This window comes from Tasmannia lanceolata, unplaced genomic scaffold (assembly GCF_043159265.1).
Source record: "Tasmannia lanceolata isolate RefF3 unplaced genomic scaffold, GAP_Taslan_0.1 ptg000013l, whole genome shotgun sequence".
NCBI classification, from domain to species: Eukaryota; Viridiplantae; Streptophyta; class Magnoliopsida; order Canellales; family Winteraceae; genus Tasmannia; species Tasmannia lanceolata.
The window spans coordinates 47,368,413-47,384,342 of NW_027518690.1; the positions used below are offsets into that span (position 1 = coordinate 47,368,413).

General features: G+C 39.1%; 1 protein-coding gene across 1 annotated transcript; it reads right to left on the bottom strand.

Moving 5' to 3' along the window:
• Window positions 1-5,580: 5,580 nt before the first annotated feature.
• LOC143890356 (putative serine/threonine-protein kinase PBL7) lies at window positions 5,581-13,540 on the bottom strand. The gene is made up of 6 exons (XM_077394998.1): window positions 13,061-13,540; window positions 12,613-12,848; window positions 12,300-12,463; window positions 7,271-7,537; window positions 6,967-7,099; window positions 5,581-6,111 (listed from the first exon to the last, which is right to left on the bottom strand). Exons 1-6 carry the CDS (start codon window positions 13,212-13,214, stop codon window positions 5,848-5,850), a joined length of 1,218 nt encoding a protein of 405 aa, XP_077251113.1. The 5' UTR covers window positions 13,215-13,540; the 3' UTR covers window positions 5,581-5,847.
• Window positions 13,541-15,930: the final 2,390 nt, after the last annotated feature.

Below are 15,930 nucleotides of genomic sequence, written 5' to 3' on the forward strand. Positions count from 1 at the left end.
TATGCGCTTGAGAGAAGTACGGAATGTGTGCGATAGTTTGGAGGAATTAAGGATTTCGGTATTTCTGAAAACAAGAATCAAACACGGGCGATTCTTCAAAATCGGGTGGGAAAAGAACCATGATACCCTTCTGACATGATCAGAGTCCTCGTATGTTGCCTTTCCTGATGGATGAGAACATCAATCATTATCTTTTAAAATTTTTAATGATAAGAACTTTAAATATCCTCAAAAAAGCGTTACAGTTTCTGTTAGGAGCTTAGATGTAATTGCTGAATTTAACTTAAGAACTGACGAAGATGAAGAAGAAAAAGAAGAAGACGAATCTTTAATTGCATAAAGAAAATGAAAGATTGCTGGCTTGGAGGCACCAGTACCTCCAATTACAATAAAAGAAAATTTCTACACAACTTTTTTTCATACTCTATTTTTTTTTTCTTTCCTATTTATAGTTCCTGTAATACTCTATCTGCTTCTAACTACTTAACTTCCTAACTAACTCTGTTACAATTCATTCTTGCAGTTAATCCTTCAGCCTTGCTGGCACTTCTCTCTTTATGTTGGTAACTCTTCTTGTAGCCCTTGGATCTACCTGGCTCGTTACATTTGTTTCCCCTTGGAAATGAACTTTGTCCTCAAGGTTTAAGTCAGGGTAATCATGCTTCAGAAGTTGTGGAATGGCCTCTCCCTTCCTCTGTTTCTGGACCGTGATACTCCTCCTCATTAATAAGCAAAAACAGTGCTTATGCTTACATTTATATCATGGATTGTACTTTTCATCACATGTATAACACAATCCTTTATCACGTTTAGCTTGCAATTCTGCTGATGTTAACCTCTTAATTGGACCATTCTGCGGAGGAATTTTGGTAATTGATGAAGAACCCCCAATTGAATTATCAGTCACAAGCTGAGATACAGGGGAAAAGGAAATTTCGAAACTGGGTTTGTATGTAATTTTCTTGGCATCATTAATCTTGGCTTCAACCATTGTAGCTAAACCTACAGCTTGGGATAAAGAATTAGGCAAATGAATCTAAACCTCATTTCGAATTTCTGGTTTTAGACCGTACACAAATCAATCTACCAAGAATTTAGAAGGAAGATGAACAGTACGGTTGGCTAAAGCATCGAATTCCGCTTGATAATTTCCAACGGTGGAGGTCTGCATTAATTTGGCTAATTTGCCTTGAGGATTATCATAAATGGAAGGACCAAACCTGGTTTGGAGAGCCACAACGAGTTGTGCCGAAGAATCAAATGGTTGTTCCCTTTCCCTTGCTTGAAACCAATCATATGCTTTACCATCAAGATGGAAAGAAGCGATTTCTAACTTCAATTCTTCAAAAGTGTGTTGAAAACGAAAAAATTTCTCTACCTTCGAGATCCAAGCCGTTGAATCAGTGCCTTCAAATAGAGGAAATTCTAATCTTAATTGTCTTGCAGAAACCCTCCCAAATTATTAGCATCTCGAACGGTTTCTTGAATTCCACCTCGCACGCCTGCTTGATTTTCATGGCGTCCTTCGTGATCAATTCTTCTTGACAATTGATTGACTCTACCATCAAGAGCAGTGAGTTTGTTCGAAATCTTGAGCAGAACATCTCGCTGCTGAATAACGATTTCTTGCTGAGTTTGTATGCGATTTTCCTGTGAAGAGGTAGTCTCACGAAGTTTCTTGATTGCATCATCCAAGCTCTTCAAACGAGTATTCTCAGCCATGAGTTAAGAAGACAATGAAAGCACCAATGTTAGGAGCTTAGATGTAATTGCTGAATTTAACTCAAGAACTGAAGAAGATGAAGAAGAAAAAGAAGAAGATGAATCTTTAATTGCAGAAAGAAAATGAAAGATTGCTGGCTTTGAGGCACCAGTACCTCCAATTACAATAAAAGAAAAATTCTTCACAACCTTTTTTCATACTCTATTTTTTTTTCTTTCCTATTTATAGTTCCTGTAATACTCTATCTGCTTCTAACTACTTAACTTCCTAACTAACTCTGTTACAATTCATTCTTGCAGTTAATCCTTCAGCCTTGCTGGCACTTCTCTCTTTCTGTTGCTGACTCTTCTTGTAGCCCTTGGATCTACCTGGCTCGTTACAGTTTCCCACTTCTCACGTAAAATCACGTAAGTCTCTCTTGGCTTAGAACGGCGACGTTATTGAACATTTATTATTTCCCATGTCTCTTTTGGCTTAGAACGCGGTCGGATTCTTGAGTACGTTGCCGGAATATCAAGTACGCCGCCGGATTCAAAAAACACACATCGTTCAAAGATATCAAGTATGCCGCCGGATTCTAGAGTACGACGCTGCAATATCAAGTACGCTGCCGGATTATAGAAAACGCCGCCAGAATATCAAGGGTACGCCAGTGGAAGTAGGGTCTGAACAAAAATAGAGTGTACGCCAGCGGAAATAATGGGTACGCTGGCGGAATCTCATATAAAGAGGCGGTATTATTAGAAGACGTCACCGTTCCATATTGATGTCCACGTGTCGTGGATCCGACAGTCTATGCATATTGGGAACATACAAGATTTAAACGAACCCAAGAGACTATGGGTTCAAAGAAAAATTTCAAATCCAAACCAAACTAGCTGTGTATAGAGGCGCTAGCGTTCCAAAAAAAAATTCAACACGTGTCAAGCATCCATCCATCTCTAGTTATTTCCAACGGCCAAGACAGAAACGAACAAAGGTTCTGTTAGTTGAAATACACATTCAAACGAACAAAAAGAAGCCTTGTGAAGCGCGCCATTTAATGGGCAATAATGAAAAAGGAGATTTTTGTTGATGTCATAAGGGTATCAGGGTCTTTTTCCCACCCGATTTTGAAGAATCACCCGTGTTTAGGGGTGTCAACGGATCCACTTCGGGTCGGATCCACCTATGTCACAGTCACGATCCATTCAAATTCCTTATTAGTAGGATTGGAGTCAGATTGGAGTCAGATCCTACCTTCTACGTCATGATCATGATCTATTTTAATTCGGACTGTCCATCAAAGTGTCCTATTATGTCCCACTAAGCTAAGTAAACAAGTAATTTTTTTTAAGGTGAGCAATTTAACAGCTTGAAGAGATATCAATGCAGAATGATTGATCTCGTTGATGCTTGATGGCGAGCTCCAGAGGAAAGAGAAATGAGAACCCTAGATCTAAGTTTTTTATGCTAAAAAAATTAAATGGAATAAAAACCTGAACGCTTCCTAGGGCAGTGTAAGATCTACGAACGAGGGAGTCTCTCTCGCTGGACTCCTCTTGAGTTTCTTGTCTTCTTGAGAGAGATTGGGATTTGGGATCACCGTTGTTGTTAATGGTAGCCGGGTAGCCAAAAGAACAAAACCCCAAAACCCCTCTCTCTTTCTTCGTGAAGGTATGAAATGAAACGATTGAAATGAGTGATGTCGCATTCCCATCCGATTCATTAAGTGATAAAGAGGTTTTGACCAAAATACCCTTTATAGAACGGTTAGCATTAATAAAATTTGGAGGATATTTTTGCAAAATATTTCGGATCATGACTATCCAATGGGCATATGTGGCTTGCCATACCCAATCCGAAATTTTTCGGAACCCATATTTGATGATCCAAACCCATGGATCTTATTCATATGTTTAGATCCCGTTCATTAACGTTCTGATTCGGACGATTCATCGAACCGTCTGGAACCATTGACACCCCTACCCGTGTTTGATTCTTGTTTTCAAAAGTACTCGAAATCTGTAATTCCTCGAAACTATCTCACACATTCTGTACTTTCCTCAAGCGCATTTGTTTTTGCCCGAAAACTACGGAAATTCCGTACGAGGGTGCCCAAAACACTTTCAAAATGAACCCCGTCCTTGAAATAAAACTATGATGCGAAATGACCAAAATACCCTTAACCAACAGTTAAAGCTTTAAACAAAGATCGTCACCAGCACTCACCCCTGAGTGAATGATACTTTGGTTATTTTCTAGAGGGGGTGACTGATACTTTGGTTATTTTCTAGAGAACCATAATCAGCCCAGATTACACCCAAGTAGAACTCACCCATAAAAGTTAGTCATTAAGGGGAGGGTGCCCAAATCCTTATAAGTCCTTCCAATGTGGGGTCTTTGCGTTCGGAGGATAACCAAACAGGGAGATCTCCATCCCGGAGGATTTTCACCGTCCTAAGGATAAACAAGAGTTTATCACACCCAAACTCTGGTACCACTTATTGGGACTTAGGTAGAACCCACCCTTAAAAGCTAGCTATTAAGGGGAGGGTACCCAAGTCCTTATAAGCAGTCCACATCGGGTTCTCACTTCCGATGTGGGATCTTTTCTCTCTAGTGGAACTCCAACAACACATATTGCACCATTTCAATCTTTTTTTTATTATTATTAAAAAGGGGATCCCGTCCTGTCTCTGTCTCCCTCTCTAAATTATTGAGTGTTGCTATGGAGACCGAGAGTGCAACCTAACAAATCCTCATATGCCACATGGCAAGGGAAGGGTTGTTTTGCCGTTCACATGGATAAAAAGCCAAAAGTCAAGGGAAAGATTGCTGATGTGTTAAAGAGACTATTTGTTGGGTTCCACTCTGTCCCCAACTTGGTTACCATATCATTATTATAAACTATTTGCATATGATCTGAGATGCAGTTAATCTTATTCGCAGGCCTTGGCCGCAACGAAGTACTTTGTTGTGAATAGATGAGATTAATCTCACTAAACCATTTTTTTTTTAAACCTTGGCCGATCACAAAAAGAGTGAAAGGTTGATTTCTATCCCCCTCCCCACCACCCGAAGGATAAAATTACCCCCCCCCCCCTTAACGTTATTAGCTAAGTTTTAAAGGGAAAGAAAAACGTTAAAGGGGGTGATTATATCCTCAAGCAGTGAACCATTCTCACAGAAACCGTTAGAGAGGGGGGGGGGATTTTATCCATCACAGGGAGGTGAAATCATTTCCCTATTATGTCTATCTTGATTAATGCTTCCCATGCGGCCTAAGTTTCATATTTGCAAATAAGATTAGATTAAAATAATCTTATTTGCATATATTAATAGTGCCAATATTCAAAGATAGAAAATTCTAACAGATGCAGTCCAATATAACCGCCCCCATTGGTCAATATCCACTTAAGGCTATTGACCAATGGGGGTGCCATTTCACCCCTTTTTTTCCAAGGGTGCCTCTGAGTGTAGAATCCCTCTTATGATTATCTTATGAATGAGTTGCTATTTAAAAAGAGAAATTATATGATGTATGAGGCATGTTTTGCTGCCATGTTTGACCGTTAAAAAAAAAAAAATGAGGCCATGTTTTGGCTGCCATGTTTGACCATTCAAAAACAAGATGAAATATTTTCCATGGAATTGTAGGTTATGAAATGGTGAGAGACAGCTAGGGAGGGTGAGAAAAGGAGAGCTAGAGAGAGAAGGCATGAGTGGGGAGTGGTGAAAATGCTGAATTAGATCATCCAAATACTAGTAGTTCCACATGTCTCATTGGAAAAATATTTCATGGCAGCCAAACATGTGCAGATCTCCGGCTCAAATTTGTTAGAAACACTCTTTTTTAGGTGACCTGCTCAGAAAAGTAGAGAGGCAAGATAGCTATAGCATATCCATTTCATCAAGTTTTATAGGAACCATCCATCAAATGAGTTGCAGAATTAGTTCTACAATAAAGCTTAAGCCCAGAGAATCAGTATAAGTACACATCTAAACTCCTTCCTCAATCCGATCCAAATAACAAAACTAAAATCAAAATTCAGCCCATTCTTACCCACGATGAGCTGAAAAGACTATTCTAAACTAGAGAAAATAGTCTAGTCATAACTTAGGAAAGAGTTTTACAAACTAGCTTAAGTGCATTCAGACGCCGTGGGAGACATGTTCGAATGAAAGCTAGAACAGCTGCCTACTTTGGAAGTTGGTTTGTGATGCTTCACAAGAGGGACCAATGACTGCACAACGTCCGCCATTAATGGCCTGTAATCTGCTTCAGGTTGTACACACATGGCGGCAATAGCAGCCACCTGAATAACCTCTTTCACTGAATACTGCCCTTCTAATGATGGATCCATTATCTGTACAATCTTCTGTCTGTCCGTTAGCCGAGTCAAAGCCTTCGGCATAAAGGATGAAAATTTTGAATAAGTAAAACTGTAATTATGGGTCATATATGCTAGAAAATGACAAGAAAAAACAATCTACAGCCAGAGGCCAACTTAAACAGCACCATCTGGAAAGACCTCATGGATTTACATGGTTTAAATATAGGTGTTCTAGCAAAGATCTCATCCACTTATGTAGGGGGAAGAATCTAATCGTCACTGTCTATGGGGCTTGTCTGGTTTGACGATGTTGAAGTATAAATGATTAAATAACACCAACTCTAACAGATAAAACTTTTACAGTAATTGGTTGTATTACATGGTATCAGATCTATTGCCTCACAGGAGATCCTGGTTTCAAAACCCAACAACTTGATATTAAAAATCCACGTGTACGGCCAACCCGAAAAAAAGGGGGGCCACACGTGAAGGGGAGTGTTGAAGTGTAAATGATTTAATAACACCAGCTCTAACAGCTTAAGCTATTGGAGTAATAGGTTGTTTCACAGAACATAGAGCCAAAATAGGGAATTCATCTAATCCAGGCTCCTAATTTAGCAAAAAAAATGCTCATCATAAAAAAAAAAATTAACCACAAAAAAAGAAGAAGCTGGAGTGCAATTCCCACTCAGCCCAGGTTAACATATGCCTTTTTAGGGGGTCAAGTTCGTAAGACAGAGGCATGGGATTTAAATGTGAAAACAAACAATGGATGAAGCAGGATACAGGAATCTCCAATATCCCATTCAGTCTATCTGCAAACCGGACAGCTCCATAGAGTAAAAAGATTTATTTCTGTAATTTTCTACGTAATGGGAATAACATAAATGCAGCACTTAGGATGGTAAGATGAAAGTAGATGCCCACCCAAGATACGAGAACGCCTTCACCAGGAGGTCTTTTCATGTCAACTGGAACCCTGCCTGTGAGCAGTTCCAAAAGCACAACCCCATAGCTGTATACATCTGATTTGGTTGTCAAATGTCCAGTTAAAGCATATCTGTTTACACAGTGAAAGCTCCACCTTTTAATATCGTTTGAAATGACATTATTTTAGGTGTCTAGGTTAAAGAATAGAGTTATGCCATTCACTTTAATGATAAAACTAAACAGGAAATGAAGATGCAACATTTTATTTTCAAGAAAATAAAATAAAATATGTAATTCTCACTCAGGGGCAACATATCCTTGTGTGCCCAGGACCCTGGTGGAAACATGGCCTCCGACTTTCTCAGATCCAAGCTTGGCCAAGCCGAAGTCCGAGACTTTGGCATGGAAGTTTTTGTCGAGGAGGATGTTGCTGCTCTTGAAATCTCTGTGAATTATGGGTGGGCTGACATGTTCATGGAGGTATTCCAGACCTTTGGCAGCTTCCAAGGCTATCCTCATTCGGATTTCCCAGTCCAACTTAGAAACACCACCATAGGAACCTGCAAATCTAAAACCAGACCAGTAAATTCAACAAAGACAAAGGCAAATCAATCAGAACTACCCTTACTGGACAAGTCATGTAACATGCACACAGAAATTTGAACTGTATTATATTTTTTTGAAACACATGGGAGGAAATGCCTGTTTTCACTTAAAGACATTAAAATACACAATAAGAATAAAGCCAAAATACAATACAAGAATAGATAGCATCGATTATCGAAGCAAGTTATCTTCACCTGTGCAGAAAAGCTGGTACATGAGAGATAATCAACCACAAGCTATTCTATAGCATTATGATTATTGCAGATTGCTTGTCAATAAGAGAACGTTTGGCTACCATGAAATTTTTTTCCTGGAATATTAGCTTACCCGATGGTGGGGAGAGTGGGAGAGGGACAGATATTAGAGGGACCGAGTGACAATAGGGCAAGAAAGGAAATAAAAAGCTCTACTAAAAATATGGACTTTTTCCTGATTTTTAGATACTTCACACCCTCATCTCAGTCGTGCCCTCTCAAATCTCTCTCCCCCTCCCTCTTCCACCCGCCCTATAAAAAACAAATCCTGGCTGCCAGACATAGCCTAAATTTACTATAGTAACCTACTTTACGTTCTCAGTCAGTTACTCCTATATATACGAGGAAAAAGTTTGCAATTACTCTTGGCATTTGACAATAGAAAATGTACTAAATATTGTCTGAATATTGCATTCTTTTCTTCCTTACCCTCTCCCACAGTGAACTAGAGTGCCTTTTACGCCTGAAGATCAATAGACCTACAACTAGAAATTCAAATTGGAAGACTCAATCGAGACTGGAATCATCATACCATTGTAACTGGGTTAAAGCCTTTACACCACATGGATGACATCATCAGCAAATGTACATGGAATATGGGAGCTGTAAGGAGAGGCCAACAGGACAAAAAAGATGAAATCATCAAAATTTGTCACGATCTTCCAAGTTTTTTTTTTTTTTTTTGGTATTCAATAGCATATGTTAAATGATATAAACAAAGAGTTCTTCGGATTGATAAAAGCAGTATCTTCTGAACATGAACATCTTGGAGTTGGGACTTGGGATTGTCGTGATTTGTGGTCTTCTGATGAAGAGTTGTCTAAAAAGTTTCAGGAACCGTGCAGAAAAAAAGAGCAATATAGCACTAATCTGATTTTGTTGATTTTGAATTTTAAAGTTGGATTGATTCATCTCGAACCCCCAGATAATGTGAACTAATCTGATTTTGTTGATTTCAAATTTTAAAGTTCGTGTAGATACTTAGGTTATCATTTTATCATTAGGATGAAAAATGTGAAAATATCTGATCTTAAATCCGATAGATAGATTTACTTGATTAAATTTGGACTGCGTTTAGAAAGTTCATTGAAGCCTCCAATAGACAATATTTGGGTGGATCATTGCATAACTGAAGGTTAAACCACCACCCTCAATTACTTTTACAACATATTTATTCAAAAAGAAATCAAATCCTTCACATTAGCTATACGTAAAAAAAAATGGACGAGGATGCAAAGAAAATCATGTATTTCCTAATCCCAAAGTGCAGAGATGAAAACATGAAGAATCAGCTCATGAACTCGCTGCAAGGGTGTTGGCAGGAGGGAACTCAACCCCTAGAATATCGGAGGCCTTCGGAATCAATGTCATCTCACCAACCCAAGTGTGGAGAGTATTGGTCCTAAATATGGAAGCAGGCATCGTACATCTTCCTCAAAGTGTGAAGGCTAAAGAATACGGCAAGGCCCGACTACTGGCGGAGTGGCAGATATACATCACCCTACAATCTCTCTTGAGACCACCATAAAGTTGGCAGGTTTTCAGCCAACAACCTTGGAGGCACCTCTTCTCACCCAAAATTTGATGCATACAAGTTCTTAAGCAAAAAGGAAATCTCCAAGGACGAAACAAATATAGGCTAAAAGCTAAGGGCGTGTTCAGTAACGCTTCCCATTCTTGCCTAAAGAATCGGGCAGAAGCGGATTGTGGAAGCGACAATTTGTTGTCGCTCCGTGGAATCTCCTCAATTAGCCCTAAAAAAATGGGAAATATAAGTAACGGACTCTTCGTGGGTCACGCTTCCGAACAAGATTCTCCAACTTTTTTGTGCTTTAGTCATTCCTGCGCCTAAAAAATAGGTAGAATCTATTTTTTAGAGGTTTGCCGAACACGCCCTAAGTGACTCGAGATTCAGTATGATCACCTCCTCCCCCATACTCATACTCTAAGTAACTTCCTTCCGCATCTCACTTTTGAGCATCTGTGGTGTTAACCTCGAGAAATGCCATTTGGACCAAGCAAAATGCGAGAGTCGTGCCATCTTGGTACAAAGCATGTTTATAGAAGACATGGAAGTCAACAAAGAGAATAGGAAATACACAAGATAGAGGCACAAGAAAAGGTACCTTCCCATGCTAATTTCCTACATCTCCAATCCACAAGCAAGGTGCGACACGCCGACACAACTACATGTCATTCCCCACAAACACATGAATAATGTCTGGGAATTTACCATTCAAAATAAATAAATAAATAAATAAATAAATAAAAATGTCTGGGAATTTACTTGCATTCCCTCTCAAAGAATCAAAAAGGAAATTTCTTTCACTTCCAAGGAACTCTCATATCATGACATTCATTCTCAAATTTTGTGAATCATATATGCAAAAGGCATCCCGTAAATTCTAACACAACTTTGCTAGCACACATGGCTCAATTACACGACTTTGCTAGCACATGACTTTTCTCCTTTGTGATGGCAAGCCCAATCTCATCACGTACAATTTACATTTTCTACATTTAGGATGCATTTCATAGATAGGATTATAGGAACCAGTTTGAAGAAAAACAGTACATCTAGGGTGTAAATTTTATAGATTTCAAGGACTAAACTTCACAGACATGCATCAACAAAAAAGGTAGTCTTCCCACATTCACAAAGGAGCAATTTCAAGGAAACCCCAACTGGACCTCTAGGGAAACAACAGAAATCAAGTAAATAGAACCAAAACACTAGTCTCACAAAGCGTCCCTACAATCCAAGCATGCATGCAAAATGCTTGCTAAAATTCATATTAAATCAAGCCAACCATCATATAAACAGGAACATTAACATTAGCATCTTGATTCCGTATCTAAGTGCTAATGCTTCAGCATCATTGATCCCTTTCCCCCCACCAGTCAACAGGAAACTAGTCATGCAATACCTTCCTCATCTCTATAAATGCCCCTGCAATTCTTGTTGGAGTCAGTTGTCTAAGCTCGATCAGTCAAAATTGAAATTATAACTCCTTGTGGAGGTGCCCATCTAGAGATAATTTTGTTTGGACTTTCACCAGCCGAAAAATAGTAACACCAAATGATAAGAAGTGGCTTTAAGGCAAGCGGTTTCAACTCGTGATTGTAAAAAAGAACAAAGGAGTCATTCCTACATCATACGATCATTATCGAGAATACAATAAAAAAAACTAGTGATTGTACGAAGTGGGCATAGGAGTCATGCCATTTTTTCTAGTTTCTATGAGCCCCGCCATGCTAGAAACGAGAATATAAAAAAAACTAGTGATCGTACGAAGTGGACATAGGAGTCATGCCATTTTTTCTAGTTTCTATAAGCCCCGCCATGCTAGAAACTTCATATGAGGCATAGGAACATATGTACTATAGGCGGCCCAGTGCAGAGGCTCCCGCCATTACAGGGTCTAGGGAGGGCCAGATGTACGCAACCTTACCCCTGTTTTGTAGTGAGGCTGTTTCAGTGATTGAACCTGTGACCACCAGGTCACAAGGAACATATGTATTATGTGCAAAGAAAATTAAGAATCAGCAGATCACTTGCTGGTCTACTGCAAAGTACTGAGTGCATTGTGGGCCGAGGTTTTAGAATGGTTTGGTATTTGTTGGACGCAGCCAATAATACTATAATAGTAAGGGAGGCATTGGAGAGCTGGCAGTGTAAACACTCAGGTAGTCTTGGGCGATCATATGACACGTTGAGCTGCATGGTGGGGTATTTGGAACGAGAGGAATAATCGAACCTTTAACAACAAGTACAGTTAATTGGACTTTATTTTGGAAAGAGGCTGAAGGTCATTCTAAAGACAAAGCTTAAGAAGTGGAAAGAGATATTTCTTGGAAGAGGAGGACCAAAAAAGAATGTCAAAGAGAGTTGGGAACCCTCTCCTCTGAACCTAATTATACCTTCTACTCTGGAACATATCCTCCGAGTAGGCAGAATCAGGAATGGCAGAAACCTCCACAACACCAAACTTTCCTGTCCCAGCTCAATCAATGTCAGCCTTTAACCAACATATCTTTTGGGAGCTAAGTATTACTAATCACTTTAAAAGGCTACTCAGTTCAGAAAAAAAAAAAAAAAAAACACAAGTATCACCAAATATTTATCAAGAAAATAGTTTTCTTCTAATCTGTCCAGCATGACAAAGACGACAAGAATATTTGTTTGTACTTAGATATTGACTATCGGATGGTTCAAAAAAAAAGAAAAAGGGCAGTGATATCTTCCCCCCTTCTAACAGAAAACGTTAACTTTTAAGCCTTTCGGAGTTAACGGTGGCTCCCCCACCCCTTTGCATATCCTAACGATATCTGTTAAAGGGGGGACAATATCCATCAGAGGGGGTGGGGGGGAGGATATCACTTCCCAAAAAAAAACCACACATCACAGTGAGGATATTTAAGAAATGTTAAAGAAAAAATGTGAAGAAAAAAAAAACCCAATAGAATCACCTAGTAAAAAACCAGAAAGTGTGCATACCACTGTCAGGATACAAATGTTCTTGCAGACCTCCATTTGCCATATACTCATAAACCAACAATTTATGGTGATTGTCTGTGCAGTACCCAAGTAAAGACAACAGATAAGGGGAATGAAGCCGACTCAGCAAATCCACCTGTCATCCAACAACTACCCAGATAATAAAAAGTAAAGCATTAACCTTGCAAATGAAGTAAATGAAAATTTTAATTGGGCTTTACTGGGGTATCTAAGAAAAAGAAAAACCAGAAAAAATTGTAAGGTTATAGAAACTAAGTATCAGACCTCCATTTTGAACTCCTCTTCTCCCTGTTTCCCACACCGATCCATCAACTTAACTGCGATTTTTCGCCCCTCTTGAATCACACCCTTGTAAACCGACCCAAAACTGCCATGACCGATAATATTAGCCTTACAAAATCCACTGGTTGCAGAATGAAGCTGCTTGAAAGTAAAAACCTGAACTCCTTTCTCCATAGTAATCTGAACATTTTTTGAACCATCCTTTCCACCATGGTTCCCTTCAAACCAATAAATAGAAAATAACAAGATTAGATAATCAAATGTACAAAAAGAGTGATATTGAGAAAAAACACAAACAAGCACAAAAAATGCACGAATGGGAAGGATGGGAAAGAGGAAATTTCATAAAGATCAACTAAACAGAGCAGAACAACTACATCCAAAACCAACAGAAAGCAAACGAGAGGAAAAAAAAAAACCCTAAACTCACCTTTTAGGGTTTTTAAATGCTTGGAAACCTTGTTCCGGATGTAGCAGTAGTAGCAGAAGGAGAGAAGCAAAGAGACCACAGCCAAGACAGCTAGGGCAACGATGGCCACGAGAACAATAAGTTCTTTCTTCGCATCTCGACTCACTGGTTCCATTTTTGCAGGCGCATTCAAAACCCTAACCCTAGAGAGCCAGTTAAGAAGAAGCTGGCATTAGAAAAGATAGTGTGCGTTTTTGAGCCTGTCTCGTTTTGTCTTGTTGTCAGGAGAGTGTATTTATGGAAGGAGATGGTGAGAGACAGTGGGTTTTGAAGGTTTCTTGACGGAACGGGAAGAAGAGGAGAGAGTGTGAGAAAGACAAAGAAATCCCATTTCCCAACGCTTGAGAGAGAGAAAATGGTGGAAAAAGCTGCAAACAGAGGGAGAGGGTTTTGAAAAGGCTGATACGGACAAGACTGGACGGCTTTCTGAGGCGTTTTTCTTTCATATGCGCGCGTTATTTTAGTGTCTCCCAAATTACAAAATAATGTAAGGGGCAATGATTTTTTCGCCCCCGCTGTAGGATTATGCGCCCCCTGGTTAACGTCATTTGACGTCAAAAAGCGTGGAGTCTGCCCATAATTCACTCTCCATTGTGTATTACATGCTCGCGAAGAAGCATGGTCACCGGGAGTTTGTACACCCATAAATGATTAGAAAATTTTGTTTGAAAAGGACTTTTCTTGCCTCCTTTGTATTCAATAAGATGATCTGGTCTGTTGATCAGACTGGCGCTAACAGGTCAAACCCCGAAATCTTTCATCTTTGTTTAGGGGTTTGCAAGTAAAACTAAGGGGCCGTTTAGATATGCGGATTTTAGATTCTTGAATTTCCTCAAAATCATAGTTGGGAGATGAGAGAACAAGAAAATAAGCTATCGTTTTCTGTTTTCTCGCGCTTCTTTCCATCAGCAAGAGAGAAGGACCCAAGATTCTAGAGAAAAGTGAAGGAGTGCCCTATCTATAAGGGTACTCTTGGGGGTTCCGCTTCTCCAATGTTATAATAAAGCTGCCCAGACCTTGTGTATTCCTTTGTTGGCTAGATGCAGAAAAAAAGGATCACGCTTGGGCCCTTGACAAGTAAGGAGACAAGCCATCGTTTTCTGTATTCTCCCCCTTCTTTCCATCGGCAAGAGAGAAGGATACAAGATTCTAGAGAGAAGTGAAGGAGTCGGTTTCCTTCTCTCGTCTCCAAACTATGATTCTGAGGAAATCCAATATTCTAAAATCAGCGTATCCAAACGACCCCTTAATGTTGAGTTTTGTAGATTCGTTCTGCACGGGACTACTAACAAAGCTCATGAATGTTTGCAATACCAACTATCTCGGTTACAACTTACAAAACATTTCCGTGCGGAACCCAAAGGGCCCATTTAGTTGGAAAGAAAGGTTTGGATACAAAGAGTTCTCAATACTACCATTAAGAGACCGTTTGGATACACGGATTTTAGAGTCTTTGATTTCTCCAAAATCCTAGATGGAAGATGAGAGAAGGAGACTATATGTCACTTTCTGATTACTCGCCCTTCTTTCTGTTAGGAGATCATCATGTTCCAGGTTTTAGAAATCTCAGAGGATTTCTTACTTAAAATATGGGATTCTAAAGAGAAGCGAAACGGATGGTCTCCTTCTCTTACCTCCCATCCATGATTTTGAGGAAATCCAAGATTCTAAAATCCACATATCCAAATAGCCCATAAAGGAAAACTGATATTCACACTACTTTGTTAGATTCTAACTCCTCCCCTTTATTTTAGGCTTTGGCTGGCAACAGAGGGCCGTTTGGATACAAAGATTTAAAAATTCAGAATTGCACAATTTTGGATTTTACAAGATAAAACCTGCATTTTATGATCTGAAAATGTACAATATTGGGGCATTTTTGGGTCTAGAGAAATTATTTTATTGGAAAAAAAACCTTTAAAAAGTGGAAATTCCCTGAATTAAACTCTATTCAAAAAATGGGGAAAGAGAAAAATCCTACTGCCATCGATTACTTTCTTTTCCAAGAAAATAGAGTTTCTATTTTTCGGGGCTTTACTTCTCATAACTTCTATCTTCAATGCTTATCTCTCCTCCTCTCTCTCTCTCTCCCTCTCCATATTTTTCATGAACCATTTCTTTAGGCTACTTATATTGGCACTACCATGTTTGATAATTACACGAACTGACATTGTCTTTTATTAATTAACCGGCTGGTAAAGATTTGTTACAATTAACAAAGAGCTCTCATAACTCATAAGCCAACTTAAAAAAAAGAAAATACAAGGTGAGTTAGTGCAATTATCAAAACAATATTAAGTACCCAAGAGAAATCATATCATACTTTATTAGCTGTCATAGCTTGGCCCCATAAAAGTATCCAAGTCCAATATCTGTGCATCATATGCACGCCAACCAAACATTTCTGAAAAGCAACACTATCTTAGTGGCAACCAAAGGGACGGACCTTTTTAGGTTTCCTTTGTTTTGAAGCATAAGAAAGGGAAATATTCTTTACCCTCCTTTTCCTATGGTTTGACAGGAAAGTCAAACAGTAAAAAGAGGAAGGAGGGGGCTGTCCCAGGCAAGAAAAAGGGCGAATATTTCACTTCCAAAGGGAATAATAAATCCTCTCATTAGACATTTCGATTGTAACATTTTTTTGGCCCCCCCCGAACTGACCCTTGAGTATTCTAATTTACTTATACGAGACTTTCGAGGGGAAAATTAGTGCCATTTAGAACTTAAAAGAGAATAAAGACTAATGCATTTTCAACCTTTCAAGGGGAAAATTACCGCCATTTTGCCATAAACGAAGATACAATTCGGAAATCGGAATTGAATATCATGGA